Source organism: Macaca thibetana, chromosome 1, assembly GCF_024542745.1.
Source record: "Macaca thibetana thibetana isolate TM-01 chromosome 1, ASM2454274v1, whole genome shotgun sequence".
Taxonomy (NCBI): domain Eukaryota; kingdom Metazoa; phylum Chordata; class Mammalia; order Primates; family Cercopithecidae; genus Macaca; species Macaca thibetana.
The window spans coordinates 190026213-190045571 of record NC_065578.1 but is presented as its reverse complement, the minus strand read 5'-3'; the positions used below and the strand labels follow the sequence as shown (position 1 = coordinate 190045571).

Sequence of the window (19359 nt, the reverse complement as noted above, 5' to 3'; positions counted from 1 at the left end):
ATTGTGTGGGTGATGGAGAAACGGAGAGCATGGAGTCTCCTTAAAGAAGGAAGTTGCCACTCTGAGAAGGTTGCCGCCATGCCAAAATTGGGCCCAGCATCACCAGATCTCCTGTTTCTGTTTTTGGTTTTGTTATCAAAAAAGACCAAAAATTTCCCGATATTTAAATGTCAGCTACCAAATTCAACTTAACAAACAGGTGAAACACATACATAGGCTAGACTGTGGCTTATTGGCTACCAGATTGCAGTTTCTAATGTAAAGAAAGAATAGGGCTGAGAGTAGAGTCCTGTAGTACAACAGCATTAAAGGGGTGGCCAGAGAAAGAGGAGGGGTGATGAAGACTAAGAAAGGCAGAGAACAGAGAGAGAAAGAGAAGACCAGAAAAGGGTGAGGTCAAAAGAGCCAGGGAATAGAAGTGTTTTAGGGAGGACAGCAACATCAGCATCATCAAAAGTAGCACAGAGATCACTGTGGCCAGACTATGCTACACAAACCCATTAATAGTTTTGACCTCTTATTGAGACAGCAGATGTAATTACTACTAAGGAGAGAGGACATAAGAAATCATCCAGGGTTAGAAATGAGGTTCTGAGGAAAGGAAAAACAGTACTTGGTAGAACACTATTTAAATCAGTCTCTTAAACTATGAAAAGGGACTCTAAGGACTTCCAGTGAGCATCTTTTCAAAAACAAAGATGAGCTCTGCCACCTCAACCATCCCTCAGATGTGTCTCTGATGGCTAAAACTGGAGGCAAGTAGGAAACTGGAAAGCTTGCCCCGTCCTCCCCTCTTCAGAGGCTGAGCTAATCAGAACATGGAGAAAAGAAGGATAAATGAACACTCCAACACTCTAACCAGTAGTGAATTCTGAGATCTTTTATTTGTTTCCATGTAAATAGCAATATTACTATTAACTATATTATTAATATCAATATTAATACTCTCTGAGAGCCAGGAAAGCACTAAATACAAAATTATGGCTTAAAATAGGGGACCTGCCCAGTATACTTAAGAACAAATTATGATTTGGATTGGGATTGGAATCCCTTAAGCATTTTCTAAATAGAAAATCTCTAAGTAACAATTGATAACTGCTCTTGAAGGACTCACAAAGATGTCTGAGGGAAGATCTAAGCTTGTCCGGAAAAACATACATTCAACATAGTAAAGGAGAAGGTTACACTCCTTGACTCATAGCAACAGGAACATAGACATTTAATATGTGCATTCACAGCTAACACTGTAAGCATAAGATTCTAAACTGTTAGATATTTAACATTCCTCTCATTCAACAGAAAGAAAAGCAAGACCCAGAAATGGGAAATGACTTTCCCAAGGTTACTTGGCTAGTTAGTGGCTAAGTCAAATTTAAAATTCTGATCTTGTGACTTTTCAATTCTCTTTCCACAAAACTCTGCCGTGTGTATAGAAGGGGTAATTCTCCCTGTGAAGGACATGACTTAAAAGGACTGAGACACACAACACATATTTTTGATGGAAGGAAGGTAGAGTGAGGCTGGTGCATAGCAGAAATATCCCTGTGTGGTTGAAGAGGCCAGCATGGGAAGAGCCGGCCAGGTGCACCCAAAGGGAGTGAGCACCTATGAGAGGGGACCATGACATCAAGCACAAACAACGCACACGACAATTATATTTAGGCCTGGCATGTGCACTGCACATCCATGAGAAATATAGACAAAAATTCCAAACTTAAAAAATGAACCAGGCATTTTCTTAAATATTACCTATAGTCATAAACATTTACTTTGTTGGATATAACTCACTGAGTAACTGCAATTTTGCGGAACATTGTCAATAACAAAAAGTGAACTACACACACACACACACACACACACACACACAATCTTCTGAGTAGTGAAGCCAGATATCACTGAATATCTGTCTCGGAATGATTCTTGTAAATGTAAGTATTTAGCCCAGTGCCTGGTCCACAGTAGGCCCTCCATAGATATTTAGCTATGATTATAATTCTGTGAGTGCCCTGGCAGTCACTCAGAACTTGATTCCTCTTACCTTACATACAATTTCTTCTATTTAGCATTTTATTTACCTTCCTTCATAACAGATTAAAATAGAGGGATGGGAATATAGTTGAAGATATACTTAAGAGGAAATAGAAAACAGGGGGAAAAAAATCCAACTGAGACCGTTTAGTGTAAGGGCGAACAGCCCTCCACCTTTCTGGAGATTCTAGAGATAATTGTAGCATAGTACAAGTCCTTGATAACACAGAATCATCCAGAAAGATTCTGTGATATGTTGTATCCTCTATTTAAAATGTCAGGGAAACATTTGCTACAATTTAAAAATATATATCTCAAAACTTTATGTTTGTGAAAGTTTTGGCACAGAGAAGTTACAAATCATCTGGAAAGTTGACATGAAAAATCAGATTATCCACAGCGTCATAAGCATAACACATTATATCAAGTCAAGGGGACATTTCAACTAAACATAAGGGGATCCTATTCCATTGAAGCCCTGGCATTGGCTGATTATAGACCCTTCTAGTTTCAGTTATCAATGTGAGACTATATGTGGTCTATGGTATTTCTAGACAGAGATCATTATTTTTCATAAGGCACAATAACTTCTTAGTGCTATTTGACATTTGACATCAAATTGAATTTGATAATAAGATCACCTCATTTCTTGAAACCAGCAATGTGTAAGTGTGTAAAAGACATGGAGCTGAGTGTGTATCTCAGCATAGGCAGGAGGATGAGCATGTGTTGCTTTGCCTGTCTGTGGCAAAGAATGTGTTTTCCTCCCCAGACTATTAAACTCTGTACTGACTTTTACCCTGAGATGTCCAGTTCCCTGCTATCCTGTACAGTAAAGTTAACCCTTCACAATAAGTTAGCTCACTCTCCCTGTATAGAAGAAAATCTCTCTTAAGTCACTGATTAGATTCTTCACAGCATCACATCCCCGGACAGTTCTTTGAAGGGAAATTTCTATTAACTATGTTTGGAGGCTGGGAAAGCAAAATGGTAAAGAAAAAAAGCTCGTGGTATTTCTTAGACGGCTCTCTTCAAGTCCTGATTTTTCACAAGCTGATTCTTCTTTTGAACCCCCACCAAACGAAAAAGTTTAAATTTAGGCAATATGCAAACTGAAACCAATTTAACCTTGGAGAGGCCGCTTTGGCTTCCAGGGGTTGGTTCATACCACCTTTGGCAGATTCATAATCCCACTCCTTCACTCCTTGCTCCTCTTCATTTTGATAATGCCACACACATGTCAGATTTCCAGCAAATGGTAGTCAGGTACCGTTTTCAGTGACATAAGTTTATTATGACAATTGCCTGACCAATAGAAACAATGCGTCTTGAAGAAGAGGCATCTATTTTTTCTTTCTCACAAAGGTGCCTAGTAGGCTCAAGGCAATCTTGGGGTGTGAGGGCTAGGCAATTTAGAAAATATAAGGATAAATAAGATTAAGCGGTGTATAAAATAAGTTTTAAATATCCCTGAGGGGTGGGGGCGGGAGGGCCGGGATCTGCTTCTTGTCACATCCCACGTGGCTGAGCTGGGAGGCTCCTTCACTTGCAATGAAGAATCCATGTCCTGTCCACCCCCAACTTGGTGTTCATGCTGGTGCCTGGTTTTAGACGTTGCCATCAGCCCCTCAGAGGACGCAGAATTCACCAGGATTTTGATGGATAAGAATCAGTTCTCCACCATTCACATGGAAGTCATCCAGGGAGGTATTGTCAGTGGTCACATTCAAGTAGACTTTGTCTTTGTAAGTCAGAGAAGCCACCATCAAGGAGTTGACAGACCTGACCTTCTTCAGTTGGAAGAGGGGCTCCTCATCCTTCTGGTAATGAAGGCTGATGTTGACTTCCTGGGAGAAGTAGCCCTTCAGGGAGATGAGATAAAACCCATCACAGTTGATGATAACTGAGTTGTTCTGCACCTTCATGATTTCATCCTCCTTTTGTGAAGTGAGGATGAAACCTTCCTCCTTCTTATATTCTAGGAAAGATAGGGGGAAAAATGTTAATTAATTCCTAAGCATAGAATTGGGTAACAACCTTCTAGTACATCTGCAATCAGATGAAGAGAAAGTGATAGGGAGAGATTTTCAAAAATTAAAAGCAGTGAGCTGAGATCGCGCCACTGCACTCCAGCCTGGGTAACAGAGTAAGTCTCTGTCTCAAAAAAAAAAAAAAAAGAAAAAAGAAAAAAAGAAAGAAAGAAAAGAAAAGAGTAAAAGCAGGAGAGCACTGTGTTTCTACCTGCGGCGTGGAAACTGCTTTACCTGTGGAATGGAAGAAGGGGCAATGCTAACACTAGTGGCCAAGAGAGTCTCAGATGGGGCTGAGATTCAGGAGCTGAGAGATTACAGAAATTGTCACAAAGCACCTATGGCAGGACAGGTGGCTTCAGGGTTTCCCTAATTTTTCAGAACAGGGATGGATTGACCACTTCAGTGCCTCCTTTCTTGCTCAGTGGATGAACTATGGGCAAAGGGTGGCAGTAGTGCCCCATGCCTTAGCCCTGCATGCTACCCATACTCTGAAGCTTGACTCAAAGCAATTGTTTTCAACTGTTGTCTTTCTGTCATCTGACCATGAAATGCAAATTTTCCACATGCCCCAGACATTGGACCCATCCACAGCAGTTACTAGCGGCCTTTGTTAGCAGTCGCTTAAGCTTAATAATGCAGCTGTGCACAGCATATCTGTGGATTCAGGGTGGCCTCTCAAAGCTGCAGGTGGAAGAGCTCAAGGGCACATACTTATTTCTCTTCTCTACCTCCTATTGCTAGTTTTTCCCGGAAGGTACTTTGGGAAGAGTCACTGCCACAGGAGAAAGAAAAGGAGGAAGAGGAGTAGGAGGCAGTGATAGATTAAGTTGTTTTGTGCAGGGCCATCCCAAGTGCAAGCCAAAAAGCCTGAACTTCTTTTATTTCCATATTAGCACTAAAACCATGCTGAATAGCCAAGTAACCACATCTTGGACACACCCTGTTCTGGTCCATGTTCTTTCGTTAAGCAAAAGAATAGGTCCCCACTGCTAGTCACAATTCAGTAATTCTTGCTTTGTACCAGTGCAGAGGGACGTACTTTGAACTGAAAATGGGGACCACTTATGGAGGGCAAGAAATACTCCCCTTCCCTCAGGCTCAGGAGAACTTAACTAAAAAATGAATATTCATGTGGAAACCACTAGGGGTTATGCTAGCGTTAATCACGGACCCAAACAATCTTCTCTCTGGAGTCAAAGTTTTTATTCTATCAAGGGCTTCCCCCAACTTTCATTAAGGTAAACTCTTGCCCCAGAATACAATTAGCAGGTAATAATGTGTCTTACAGTCAGACAGACTTGTAAGAAGTAAAGCCTTAGTTTCCCTAACTAAGAAATGGAAATAATTTCTACCCAGAAGTTTCCGTGGAGGATTAAATGAGGAACATAAAGTGATTAGTACAGAGACAAACACATATTTGATGAATAATTAATCCCCTTTTCTCTTTATACACCTGTATCCCTAATGAAAATAATATGCAGGCTACAACAATTCTGGGATTTAATTGGAATTTAATTCCTTCCCTAAGGAAAAGGAGAGATCTTGTGTTCTAGAGGAAATTAAGAGACTGAAGAGAAGATTCTTTCAAAAATATGAATCAATTAAACTTCTGACAACACTTACCAGTAAATTGTACTTTGATACTTTGAATTCGAGGATACTGATGTGATACCTGAGGGAGGAAGAAAGACATATTTTTAGGAAAAAAACATGAACAAATGAAATTCGCAAGTCATATTCAAAGGAACAGCGAAGCAGAAATGAAGTAGCCTGAAAACAAAAAAAAAAACACTTTCCTTTTTTTTTTTTTTTTTTTTTTTGAGTCAGGGTCTCATTCTGACACCCAGACTGGAGTGCAGTGACACAATCATGGCTCACTGCAGCCTTGACCTCCCTGGGCTCAGTGATCCTCCCACCTCAGTCTGCTGAGTAGCTGGGACTATAGACACGTACCACCACACCTGATTAATTTTTGTTTTTTGGAGTTTTGGGGGTAGGGATGGAAATGGGGTTTTGCGTATTGCCCAGGCCGGTCTCAAACTCCTGACCTCAAGCAATCCTCTCACCCAACCTCCCAAAGTGCTGGAATTACAGGCGTGAGCTGCCATGCCTGGCCCTGACTTTTTCTATGAAGATTGGACCTAGACTTCCACCTGCCCCCTTGCTTTTCCATAACATCTCTTAAGATAAATTAGGACTATTGTGCTCTTTCATGCAAGCGTCTGAGATCTGTCCACATCTCTGCCAAACTCTTCTTTGGTATACTGTTTTGTCTCACTGTGCCCCAATTTCCCATTTTGGATAACGCAGCACTATAGTCATAGTGTTAAGAAACCCATTCAGTTGTAGAGATTCCCTCATGGAGAATGCTGTGTTCAATCAATACATCATGGCCACAGACTCCCAGAATGCACTGGGAGTGAGTTCTGGAAGCTTCCGGCATGTTTGGTCTTTCACTTTAATGCAGGAGTAAAAGCATCCTATTTTCAGGAGACAAAGGCAATAAAAACTGTCCCAATCCATCAGATCTCAATATATTTGGTGTAGCTTTTTTAAACATTGGATCTTTCTCTTCAACAGCTTACAAAACCTAACCTGAATTAAGTCAGTACTCATTGCAAAAAGAGAAGTAAAACAGTGAAGAGAGGAATCCTGATAGATAAAACGTTTATAGTACTTTTGTGGTTAAAAGAACAAAGAAGCTCAATATGGAGCCAACTCCAAGATCTCTTAAGTAAAAAAAAAGTGGGGGGATGGACAGAATTATACATAAAGTCTATTGCCGTTTGTGTTAAATAATAATAATAATAACACCTATATGGGCACTGTAAGAATATACAGTATATTAATGTATCTGAAAGAATACACAAGGCACTAGTTGCAAATGTTGTCCCTGGAGAAAAAAATTGGAAGCCTGAGGTCAGGAGTAGGATTGACCTTTACTTCTCATGGTCTAATTTTTTTAAAAATGTTGTGCCATATGTTTGTATTACCTACTAAAAAAGAAAATAGAAAAAAATGTCTGCTGGGCACGGTGGCTCATGCCTGTAATCCCAGCACTTTGGGAGGCCAAGGTGGGCGGATCAGCTGAGATCAGGAGTTCAAGACCAGCCTGGCCAACATGGTGAAACCCTGTCTCTACTAAAAAAAAAAAAAAAAAAAAAAAAAATTATCTAGGCATGGTGGCACGTGCCTATAATCCCAGCTACTTAGGAAGCTGAGGCAGGAGAATCACTGAAACCTGGGAGGCACAGGTTACAGTGAGCCAAGATCGCACCACTGCACTTCAGCCTAAGCGACAGAGTGAGACTCCATCTCAAAAAAAACATCTATTATGCCTGCCAAGAACAACGGCTCTTCCCACAAGGTTATTTTGGCATGACGTCCTAATCAAAAATGAGGAGACAGATTTGTTTTCATGCCCTGGGTAGTGGAATTCCTGTTTCCCACTCTCCTGGCACACTAGCAGCTTTAGTCAAGCATATTCCACTGGCACCTGCCCACACAGATGAGGAATTCCCTACTTCTGTTATAAGCATAATCACAAGCCTTACCAAGCTAAAACCAACAGGCAGCATAAGAAGAATGCAGAGCCATTCTGAGCCCTGCCAGGGACTGGGCTGCAGGAACAATATGAGTTCAATGTGCTGAGCACATGGAGAGAGGCACTGACTTGGGTAGAAGCAGAAGTCTTTAGCTCGCCCGCTTCTGTGTACTGTTCATGGCATGATGGCTAATTAGTGTCCTTCGTGCTTAAGGGCAATGCTCTGGAAGAAAACCTGTCAGACAGCAAAGTACCCTACCACCATAGTTCCCCGGGTAAATAAATGTTTCCAGTGCTCTCTGGGCTAGTTAGTGCCAGCATGAATTGCCACGTGCTAAATGTCAGAAAGAAGCCGTCTGTGGAGTAGCCCAACAGCACAGGCCTCAGCGTGCAGTGACAGAGTGCTAATGCCAGGCAGGCAGGCACTGTGCCAACTTAAGCAAGTTTCATAATCTCCTTAGATGGCAGTTTCTCATCTTTAAAAGTCACTAGAAGATCAGGGGCATTCCTTTCAGCACTAGCTTTCCATGATTTAGATTTTAAAAGTTGCGACTTTAATTTAATAAAAAAGAAAAAAACCTAAAGCTTCCTCATTCTCAAATTTACTTTCACTCCCTGATCTAAAAGCTCTTGTGATTTGATTATTTTGACTGACTTTGCAAAGATCTCCAAAAATATCCTGCAACCTAAGAAATGTTCCAACTTTTGAAGTGCCCTGATGAAGTAAGGGTGGTGGTGACCAAACATTCTCTGAGACCATGATGCTGACAGGCAGTGAGTGAGTAAAGCACATGTGACATCCTCCGTGTTGGAGTCTAGATTTCCAGTAGATCAACCTGGAGGAAGCTGATCTACTGAAACTCCAGACTCAGGCATCCTGTTCCTTCTCCTGAAGGTCATGTAGGGGTAGAAGTTTGCATATCCTCAGAAGTCTCTTACTAACATCGATACCATCAAGTTTAGGCAATGTTGTGAAGTAGAAGAAGATGATCCTTCCTCTTGTTCATTGGTCTTCCAACCATCTTCCCCCTCATCCTCCATACCTGATGACCTCATGCTGACTACCCCAGTACCCAGAGACACCCCCACAGTGCCCAAGTCAAAGTGCTGAAGAGCCTGGCTCCAACCTCATTGTCAAGCCTTAGTGCCACATATATCCTTTCTGTGTCTAATGTCTATCTAGCTATTTGTTCTGATCTCCTTGCACTTGGGTAGGCAGCCTGGTAGGATGGCACAAAGAGCATAGATTTTGGAGTCAGATTTAGTTCAAACTGTGACTCTTCTGGTTCTTTGAATTTGGAAAAGTTGTAGCATTTCTTAGCTTTAGCCTTTATACATGTGAAAATAAGACATAATACTGTTGGTGGAACTTTCCAGAAGATGAACCCCAAGTTTAGATAGGATAACTTAAAGCATCCAGCAGTTTGCCAGCACATGGTACATGGTAAGCATTTTTAAAAAGTAGGCCAGGTGCAGTGACTCACACTTGTAATCCCAGCACTTTGGGAGGCCGAGGCAGGCAGATCACATGAGATCAGGAGTTTGAGACCAGACTGGCCAACATGGCAAAAGCCCATCTCTATAAAAAATACAAAAATTAGCAAGGCGTGGTGGCATGCACCTGTAGTCTTAGCTACTGGGGAAGAATCGCTTGGACCCAGGAGACAGAGGTTGCAGTGAGCCGAGATCCCACCACTCCTCCAGTATGTCCCTCCATCTGTCTCTGCCCATTAAAATCTTACCATCTTCAAGGCCTAAATCAAATCCTTGAGTTTCAGTTTCTGTATTCCCATACAAGTATTTAAAGTCACTCATTCACACAGAAGTTTATAGAAGCTTTGTTCATAATTGTCAAAACTTGGAAGCAGCCAAAATGTCCTTCAGTAGGTGAATGGATAAATAAACTGATACAACCATACAATGGAACATTATTCAGCACTAAAAATAAATGAACTATCAAGCTGTGAAAAGACATGGAGGAATCTTAAATGCATATTATTATACAAGAGAAGCCAATCTGAAAACAGTACGTACTGAATGACCTAACTATATGACATTCTGGAAAAAGCAAAACTATGGAGATTAAAAAGATCAGTGGGTGCCAGGGGTTAGGAGTGGGGGAGTAATAAACAGGTAGAGCACAGGGTATTTTTTAGGGTAGTGAAAGTATCCTGTATGATTCTGTAATGGTGAATACATGTCATTATATACATTTGTCAAAACCCACAGAATGTACAACACTGACAGTTAACCCCAATATTAAAAAAACACTCTATTGACTTATTATACTGCTAGTGAATACAAGTCTTATCTCCTCTACTCAAGACTACTTAGCTGTGTGACCTTGGGAAAACTGCATTCATCTTTCTGATTTTGTTTCTTAATCTGTAAAATTGAGATAGTAAAAATCTGTATATCAGAGAATTGTAAAGTTTGAATGAAATAATATATGTCAGTGATCAGGATCTGGCATGGAACATTGCAAGAAGTTAATAAACATCAGCAATTATTCTTGGATGCACGTGGAAAATAATATCCATGTCATGTTCATAATTTATTCTACATAATACTACATAAACTTAATATATGACAACAGAACAAAGGAATGGATTAAAGAAAAAAACAAAGACTAACAAAGTTATCATATCAGTGCTCTGACTCTCTGTACCTCAGAGAAACAATACAAAAGAATTTGGGTTTCATGCGAAAGGCTGACAGAAAACAATCAGAAGACATTTGGTCTACCCACACACGCAGACTTAGTATTTTGTATATCAAGAAAAGCAAAATCCCCAGATCTTCTCCACATGCTCAAAGAAAACAGAAAATATCAAAGGACCAGGGGGCTTCCATCTAAGCACAGTCTATAGAATAAAGTTTCTTCCATCTGGAAGATCTGAAGAGTCCACACCACACTCAAGGATGAAATGTAAATGCTCATAAGTATCCATGCCAGATTTGAAGTATATCCCTGAATTTTGAATGGTCTTCGAAGCATGGAAAAAATGCAAAAGAGGTCATATTCTAGTTGAACATTGTATTTTGCATATGAAGAAATTAAGGCTCACAGAAGTGAAGAGATTTGATGCATGCCCTTCAATTTCAGTATAATTTTTATTATACCACACAAGTACTATTTTTCTCCCATGCAAATTTGAAGCAAGAAAAACATTCTATGAAGATTTTAATATTCCATTCCTTGTGTCCACTTTAATAGCAATCTTAGAGAAAAGAAGAAGTTGCCATACAGATGATTGGCAATGACCTCATCACGAGAAAGAAAAGGGAGACCCCACACTCCAGGCTTCCTTCTTGGGTTTCAGAGCTCCCATAAGTGAAGCAAAAAAAAAAAAAAAAAAAAAGGAACAATCAAGTACCCACTTGGCAAATATGGGCTATTTGACCAAATGACTGAATAATGTAATGTACAAGCGTCATGTCTGGTAGCAGCTGATAACGCAACAGGAAGGTTACCAGCCCAGTGGTTCTTAAACTCTAAATTTGTGCATTAGAATCACTACCAAAATATGTTGTTGCTGTTGCTTTTGTTGTTGTTGTTGTTGTTTTAAGTGCAGATGGTCAGATTATTCACAAAGACTCTAATTCAAAAGGTCTGGGTAGATCCAGGAATCTTCATTTTTACAAATAACCAAGGTTCAGATTTAAAAATCACTGCCGTTAACTATGAACTTCCAAAAGTCTAAATCCAGAGAATTTATCTTCAACCACACCCTGTGCAAAAAGCATGCCTATCTGAAAGCTGGTGCTCAAGAAATTTTTTCTCTGCTGTAGGTGTTATTCAGTACTTGAATGAATAAAGTGATTGTCATATTATTTGGTAGTTTGGTTAAAAATAGTATCAGCAATTATTGAGTACTTGCTGTGCAGCAATTATTACACTCAACTCTTGGAACATGAGGGGATAGAACATATAATCCTTACTTTTGATGAACTTCTATGCCAGTTGGGAAAATTGTCCCTGTACACATAAAACCTTTAGTAAATACCTACAGGCAATGTAAGTCATAAGGTTTCAAAGAACACAAAAATCATTGTAGGCTTTGACAGCACAAGGAGGAAAGACCTGGACTTAGGCCTTGAAAGACAGAGAAGACCCAGATAAGCAAAAGATATTCTACAATTATTAATAGTAAGAAGAAAGGTCTAGAAATGAGACCATCCTTTGTGCATTCAAGAAAAAGGGCCTGGTGTGGTGGCTCACATCTGTAATCCCAGCACTTTGGGAGGTCAAACCAGGCTGATCGCTTGCACTCAGGAGTACAAGACCAGCCTGGACAACATGGTGAAACCCCATCTCTACAAAAATATCAAAAATAATTTTTAAAAAATAGCTGGACATGGTGGTACACCCCTGTGGTCCCAGCTACTTGGGAAGCTAAGGTGGGAGGATCGCTTGAGCCCAGGAGATTGAGGTGGCAGGGAGACACCATCATGTCACTGCATGACAGAGATAACTTGTCTCAAAAAACAAAAAGGAAAAGAATAAATAAAACTTTACTGAGCACTTACAATGTGCTATGCACTGTTTCAAATGTACTATCCCATTTGCTGCTCAAAATAACATTACAATGTAGAAAAAATAATGACCCATGTTTTACAGATAGGAAAATAAAAATTAGTGCTGTTAAGAACTTGCTCAGGAATAAACATGTATTCATTTGAGATCAGTTGAATCCCAAGTTCATGATAACATCCCTTCTCTTTATCCTACACTATCATAAGAGTAAAGAACACCAAAAAAAGCATTTATCTGAGGGTCCTAAATTAATTTGAATTACTTTCATCATCAATACTGAATAAGATTAAATATTAATTTTTGAATAGTTGTCAAAATACACAGATATATATCAAAATATCTAGAAATCCTCCTCTAGAAAGAGCTCCTCAACCAATGTTGCAGGGTTGTCTATGTAGTTCAGGTTGCCAAAATTATTAGCTCAGCTCTGATTAGGTAAAACTGTCATGGCAAGGAACTGCAGGCCCATGGGCAAATACAAAGTAGGCTCCTCATGCAGCTGTAACAAAGAAGAGTTAGAATTAGGTTCTTTCTTGGCCTCCTTCAGCGCTTTTAGCACTGGCTTGTCCAAGAACAAAGGTGGAAAGTGTCTGATATCTGGCATTTATTCAGTAGCCTGTGCTGTGTTCCCAAGAAAGTGACATTTGTTTCAAGAGCTCATCTTTGAAGAGTGTGTACCTCTAACTCTGACTCACTAGGATGTGGCATGGGACTGTTGACCTTAAACTCATTTGACATTTGTCCTGGTGAAGGGTATCTGTGGCAGGAGCAAATGATACTCACCACGCATGAAATCAGGAAGTGGGCCCTGCACTCACTATGTGGACCTTGCCATTCCTCGCTTGGTACAAGGCCACAATGTCAAGGTCTTGGTGGAGGGCGGCAGTGGGATGTGGGCTAGTAGAGGGTGGTGGGGAAACAGATCCGGGGTGGGGACTCCCCAGTTCACCAAACCACCACCACTGGACATGAACCTCTCCTCCCTGCACCTTGGGCTTCATGTCAACCAGAGGAGATCTGAGAGATCATGAAAGTATGACCTCACAAGCTTTCAGGGTATGTCTCAAGGGGCCTCAGAAGAGGAAGGGAGAATTTTTCACACTTAGCCACCATAGTAGACTGAGAAGATAGATCCTCATCTGACAGACGTGGTCTATTCTCAGTGGAAGTAGCCCCCTTACAAAAAGATGAGCCCTGACTTCTGATGAGGGAAGTTCAGAATTCCACCTAGAGAGAGGAGTAGGAAAAATGGGAAAAACTGATTCTTTGGTGAAGGAGTTTCCCATATTCAGAAAGATTTATCCCAAAAGTTATGTTTCTTAGAGACAAAGATGTGTGGCTTTGAAAACCTTGTTGAATAAAGCGTTTATTGGGATTTAATGAACACAAAGAAAAGCTATTTTAACTACCATTCAAAGCCTTCTTTTTCTCCATGCCCAACCCTTACCATCTCTGCCAGCATATTTTCCCGGTCATCTCTCTCTTAACCTCCACCTTCCTCCCCACTATACATCCTGTGTATAGCCTCCTCTCTCTCTAACCACTTCCACTCTTCTCATCAAGTCTGCTAAGTAAAGGCTGTGAGTTTCCCCGCAGAGAAGCCTCCCTCCTCTCTGTTTCAGAGAGAGCATGAACTGTGCTTTTATTGTCCCTAATACAATTAGCAACTGACAGATTCCTGAGAGAAAAGTCCTATATTTAGGTAAACAATCAAATCAACCAAAAGCATCCATGTGACATGAAATTATGTGATTGACCTAATGCACCAACTCTTCATATCGTCAGAGGGAAGATTTTCTTGTATCTTGGTTTCCATTCCCACATACAACTGAGGAAGCACTCAAAGTACACTGACAGAGGAATTTACTAAAACATTTCTGAGAACTCCTGTCCCCACCTCAGTGATTTGTAAGTCTCTACTGTAATATCCTCAGATCAGCTTAGTCTCTAAGCAACTAGAAGGGTAGGTTTGCAAGGTACCCACTGCATTGCCATACCTCCTACCATGTCTCAAACATAATGGCACTTAGTAAATAAATGTTGAACTAAGGTGGAACTTAGCCCCTCAGGACATACCTGGACCTTCATCAGCTACAAGATCACATAATATCTGACATTGGCTCTAGTCAACACTATACATTGCTCAAGATTTTAGAAATTGGCCTACTCTAGTCAGAAGGGCCATTATTAAAAAGTCAAGAAGCAACAGATGCTGGTGAGGTTGGAGAGAAAAAGGAACACTTTTACACTGCTGGTGGGAATGTAAATTAGTTCAACCATTGTGGAAGACAGTAGAAGACAGTGTGGCAATTCCCCAAAGATCTAAAAGCATAAACACCATTTGACCCAGAAATCCCATTACTGGGTATATACCCAAAGGAATATAAATCATTCTATTCTAAAGATACATGCACACATACGTTTATTGCAGCATTATTCACAGTAACAAAGACATGGAATCATCCCAAACGCCCATCAATGACATATTGGAGAAAGAAAATGTGGTACATATACACCACGCAATGGAATACTGTGCAGCCATCAAAAGGAATAAGATCATGTCCTTGGCAGGGACATGGATGGATCTAGAAGCCATTAGCCTCAGCAAACTAACACAGGAACAGAAAAACACTGCGTGTTCTCACTTATAAGTGGGAGCTGAACAATGAGAACACATGTGGGAGAACAACACACACTGGTGCCCGTTGCAGGGGCGAGGGGAGGGAGAGCATCAGGAAAAATAGCTAATGGATGCCGGGCTTAATACCTAGGTGATGGGTTGATCTGTGCAGCAAGCCATCATGGCACACATTTACCTATGTAACAAACCTGCACATCCTGCACATGTACCCTGAAACTTAAAATAAAAGTTAAAGAAAAAAAAAAAGAAAAGAAAATCAATTGACCATAAATGTGCAGGTTTCGTTTCGGATTCTAAATTCCAAACGTTGATCTGTCTATTCTTATGCCAGTACCAAATCAAATTATATGAGAACTCTTTTCAGTCATGGTGCACATTACCAGTTGTATATTGTCATAATAAAAGTTCAACGTAGAGAAGAGAAAAAAAAGAAATTGGTCCATTCATCCTCGAATACAAAGATAGTAGCAGAATTATTGCAGTCAATCTCTTTATTCGAAATAACTCATTCCCTTTTCTAATTTTCTATATAACAAGGAGGGAATATTGTCTTGAGAAGGCAACCTGGTAGAGTGAACAAGACATCACACTGGGACTAGGCACACCTGGGATCTTCGCTTGACTGTTCTTTCCCTTCCTCAGCTTCTAATATTCTCATTTCAATGTCTAAATTCAATTCAGATTATTGGAATAAACTGTCTAATGAAAAATTTCCATTTCAAAGATTAGGCGAATCACAATATTCAAAAGTGAGGCAGATTTCAAAGGATTGCGTGATAAGAAGACCTTCTGAACAGAAGATCACTTTCAACACAATAGACCCCTCTGCTGTAACAAAAGCAGCAGGCCTCTTTTTCCCCAAGTGGCTCCCTCTGATAGTAAATGAGCAACTAAGATTATTCCTGTGCTAGAATGGCGTGAACCCGGGAGGCGGAGCTTGCGGTGAGCCGAGATTGTGCCGCTAAACTCCAGCCCGGGCGACAGAGCAAGACTCTATCTCAAAAAACAAACAAAAAGATTATTCCTGTACTATGCTTATTACCCGAGTGATGAAATAATCTGTACCCCAAACCCCTATGACACACAGTTTACCTATATAACAAGCTTGCACATGTACCCCTGAACCTAAACTAAAAGTTAAAAAAAGATGATCCCTAGTGTTGTACATGCAGTGAAGCTCTTCACCTCATCTGTGGGAGGCTAAATAATCCTCAACCTATGCTCTGATACAAACTGAGACTGGTGAATGGTAACATCATCACAGAACAGCAGTGGGATGAGGATTATGGTGGTGACAACGATGACCATGTCATTTTAAACTAAACCCTTCCTGTTAATTAATGGAAGTGAAACCAAGTACCTAATGCAAAAAACAAGTATGCTCACTTTATAATCCCAATCGACATACTAGGTATTAAAGCTGGCAGGCAGCTTTCTGTGAAACTTCTTACTGAAGAACCGTACCCTCCTTGGTTATCCAGTGCTTATCATATGCTATTGCTTGTTTAGCTGCCTTGTTTTCCTACCGGGTTGCAAAATCTGGGAGAGCAGGGAAGACCATGTCTATTTTGCTCACCTTTGTGTCCTCAGCGCCTGACAGGTAACTGATGCTCCATAAACATTGCTGAATAAGTAAATGAATAAGTGCTTTATAGTAGTTTGAATAGTGCCCCTCCAAAATTCATGTCCATGTGCAACCTCAGAATGTGACTTTATTTGGAAATAGGGTCTTTGTAGATGTAATTAGTTAAGTTAACATGAGGTCAACTGGATTAGGGTAGGCCCTAAATCCAATATGACTGGTGTCCTTGAAGAAAAGGAGAAGACGCACAAGATACACATTTGAAAGAAGGCCATGTGAATATAGAGGCAGAGCTCGGAGCAATACAGCTACAAACCAAAGAACACTGAGGATTGCTGGGAGCCACCAGAAGCCAGAAAGAAGCAAGGAAGGATTCTTCTCTAGAGTCTTCAGAGGAGCATGGCATTCCGACACCTGAATTTCACATTTCTGTTCTCCAGTACTGTGAGAGACTAAATTTCTGTTGTTATAATTTACCCAGTTTGCAGTAATTTGTTCCAATAGTCCTAAGAAACTACTTCATGGTTGAATTTTTTATAGAGTGTGCAAAACTGTATTTTTATAGAGTGTGCAAAACTGTAAAATACATGTTTTACAACTTATTTTATAACTCATTAAGATGCTTTCCTTTGATGCATGTTTTGAGTTCTTTATAATTTTTGTAATATTGTCATTCCATCCTGATCTTTGACACTGTTTCACTGGCTTTCTAGGATGAAGGTCTGGCTGCCTGCTGGGGAGCCCAGCCCTGAGGGTACACCACTTAAACTCACCGAAGTCCTCACTTCCCTACCTGTTCAATATAGTACTTTGGGAATGAAAGCTCTCTAACCACAAGTTCTTATTAAATTAGTGTAAGAAGAATTAAAGTTCAGGTCTGCTTGTCCATCTTTCTGTCCAAATTATAACAACAGAAATGTAGTCTCTCACAGTACCGGAGTGTTCTTAAATAGCATTTGCATGTTATCAAGCTAGGCAAACTTATAAAAATTAAGGTGCATTTCAGAATGAAAGGTCTACTGAAAAAAAAATTTAGTTATACCTGTAATATTCCCCAATGCTTCTAGTTTAGCGAACCAGATGATATGCCTCTTATAAATCTAATTCCCTGCCTTATTTGGTAGCCAAGTCATTGGAGAATTGGATGAAATATATCAAAATAAGAAGAAACGGAAATAGCCTAAGCCATGTGCTCTAAGTAGGTAATTTTAGATCTCTGAACCACATGCAAACAGATACTGAACCTAATCATACTTCATAACCTCATAAATTCTCCCCTTCATTCTTCTTTTGTTCTCTAATTCACCCATGAGCTCTTAATTAGAAATCTATGTTTAAAAATAATAGGACTCTTCCAAGGTGGATTTTTTTAATCCTAAAAATTACACTGGGGAAATCAAGGTTCATGAAGTTATGGTTAACCTTAACTATGATATGCTTTCTGAGATTTGAGTTACAGTGTGTGTATGTGTGCACACACATACTACAAAGTCAACATTTTAGTAGCAGTATGTTTATGGAAGCATGTTCGTGAATAATGATAATAATAATCTTAGCATTTACAAAGCTGTGTATCAATTAATCCTCACCACAACCAAATTCCAGTCTTGGAAATGATTAAACTGATGCCCAGGGAATTTCAAGAAATTTACTTGGGGTCAAGAGGTGAAAGCCTGGACTGAAAAAGTCTGGTTCCTGGCCCAGGGCACTCCCTTTATACTTCAACAACTCCTCCAAAATCTGAGTTGATGTCTTATCGTTTTGTATAAGCAAATGTTTTAATGCCTTTGTTTGAAAGATTGGTTATCAAAAGCATGGGTGACTACAAACGAAATATACAAAGCATAGGATGCTGGAAAATTCCGTTTCCATTGAACTCTACCATGTATTTCATTAGTGACTATGGAGACATAAACCTTGCCACTTATAACTCAGCTAGGTTATTTTTCCCTCGTTAAACAGTAACAACAACACTGTATGTAGCTCCTCTAACCCAAATGATGCAAAAGGATTAACTTTCGTTTTCCATGAATGGAGAATCCCTGAAGTGGGAGAAGCTGCCATTTGAGAGGGAAGTAATTGGTATATATATTTAAAAAAAAAAAAAAAAAAGAAGAAGAAGAAGAAGAAGTGGAAGGCCAAGGTGGCCAGCCCCTAAACAAGGCTGGGTCTACTCAGTACTAGTAACCAGCAACTGAGGTCAGAGAAGAGGAACAGAGAGATTGTATCCCTAGATCTATACCTAGAGCCTTCCTGCTTGTTTCCCAGCTCTCCTCTGTGTGTGTGTATTTGGATCTATATGTGTATAAATGTGCAATATTTTCCAGCATCATTCCCATCCAAATTATTCTGTCCTATTTTGAGTACCTGGATCAAAACATATATCAAAACACTTCATTTAGAAAATATCATCACTGTGCAAATAGTGAATAATATTAGCTGCCCCTGATATTGTTCATTCTCTTATATGTGGATGAGCCCTTGACTGCCTGAGAAGTTTTCTAATCAACTCTTCAGGAAAAGAGGATCAGCTGTCTTCAGACACAAGAGAATGGTTACTTTTACTGTGGTGCCCCCTAGTGCTGATCGGATTAGACTCACTTTCTGTATTTGCCAAAATATAGACCACACAAGAGAAGCAAAATTTGGAGAGTTAACAATGTTGGTAATTTTTCCTGTATTTCCTTTGGCGTAGGAGAGAATGAAGAGTGTTCCTTTAGCATGATTCACAAGATCCTCTGTGAACTGCTTCCCACCTCACCAGTTTTTCAGCTTCATCTCCACCACTTTCCCACAGGAATACTCAACTTGAGCTATTCAGGAAAACTTGCTGTTCCTGCCTAGTAAGACTCCCGCCCCTACCCACCGATTCCCATCCTCTTGTCTGCTTAAAGAATTTATCCTCCTCCTTCTAGTATTAGCTGAAGCATTATCTGCCACTGCAGGTTTTCCTGACTCCCCAGAAGGCTGAGGCAGCCCCTCCCTCTTCTCATC

At 40.2% G+C, this 19359-nt stretch overlaps 1 protein-coding gene across 3 annotated transcripts in view; it reads right to left on the bottom strand.

Annotated features, from left to right (window-relative positions):
* Window positions 1-865: 865 nt before the first annotated feature.
* The window catches only part of TNFSF4 (TNF superfamily member 4), a 218402-nt gene continuing 199908 nt past the window's right edge, over window positions 866-19359 (bottom strand). For all 3 annotated transcript variants that reach the window (XM_050767981.1, XM_050767987.1, XM_050767972.1), the window contains 2 exons: window positions 5685-5733; window positions 866-4006 (listed from right to left, as the gene is read on the bottom strand). In XM_050767981.1, coding sequence (XP_050623938.1) covers window positions 3657-4006; window positions 5685-5733 — 399 coding nt within the window. In that variant the 3' untranslated portion in view covers window positions 866-3656. The remainder of the gene's footprint in view (window positions 4007-5684; window positions 5734-19359) is intronic.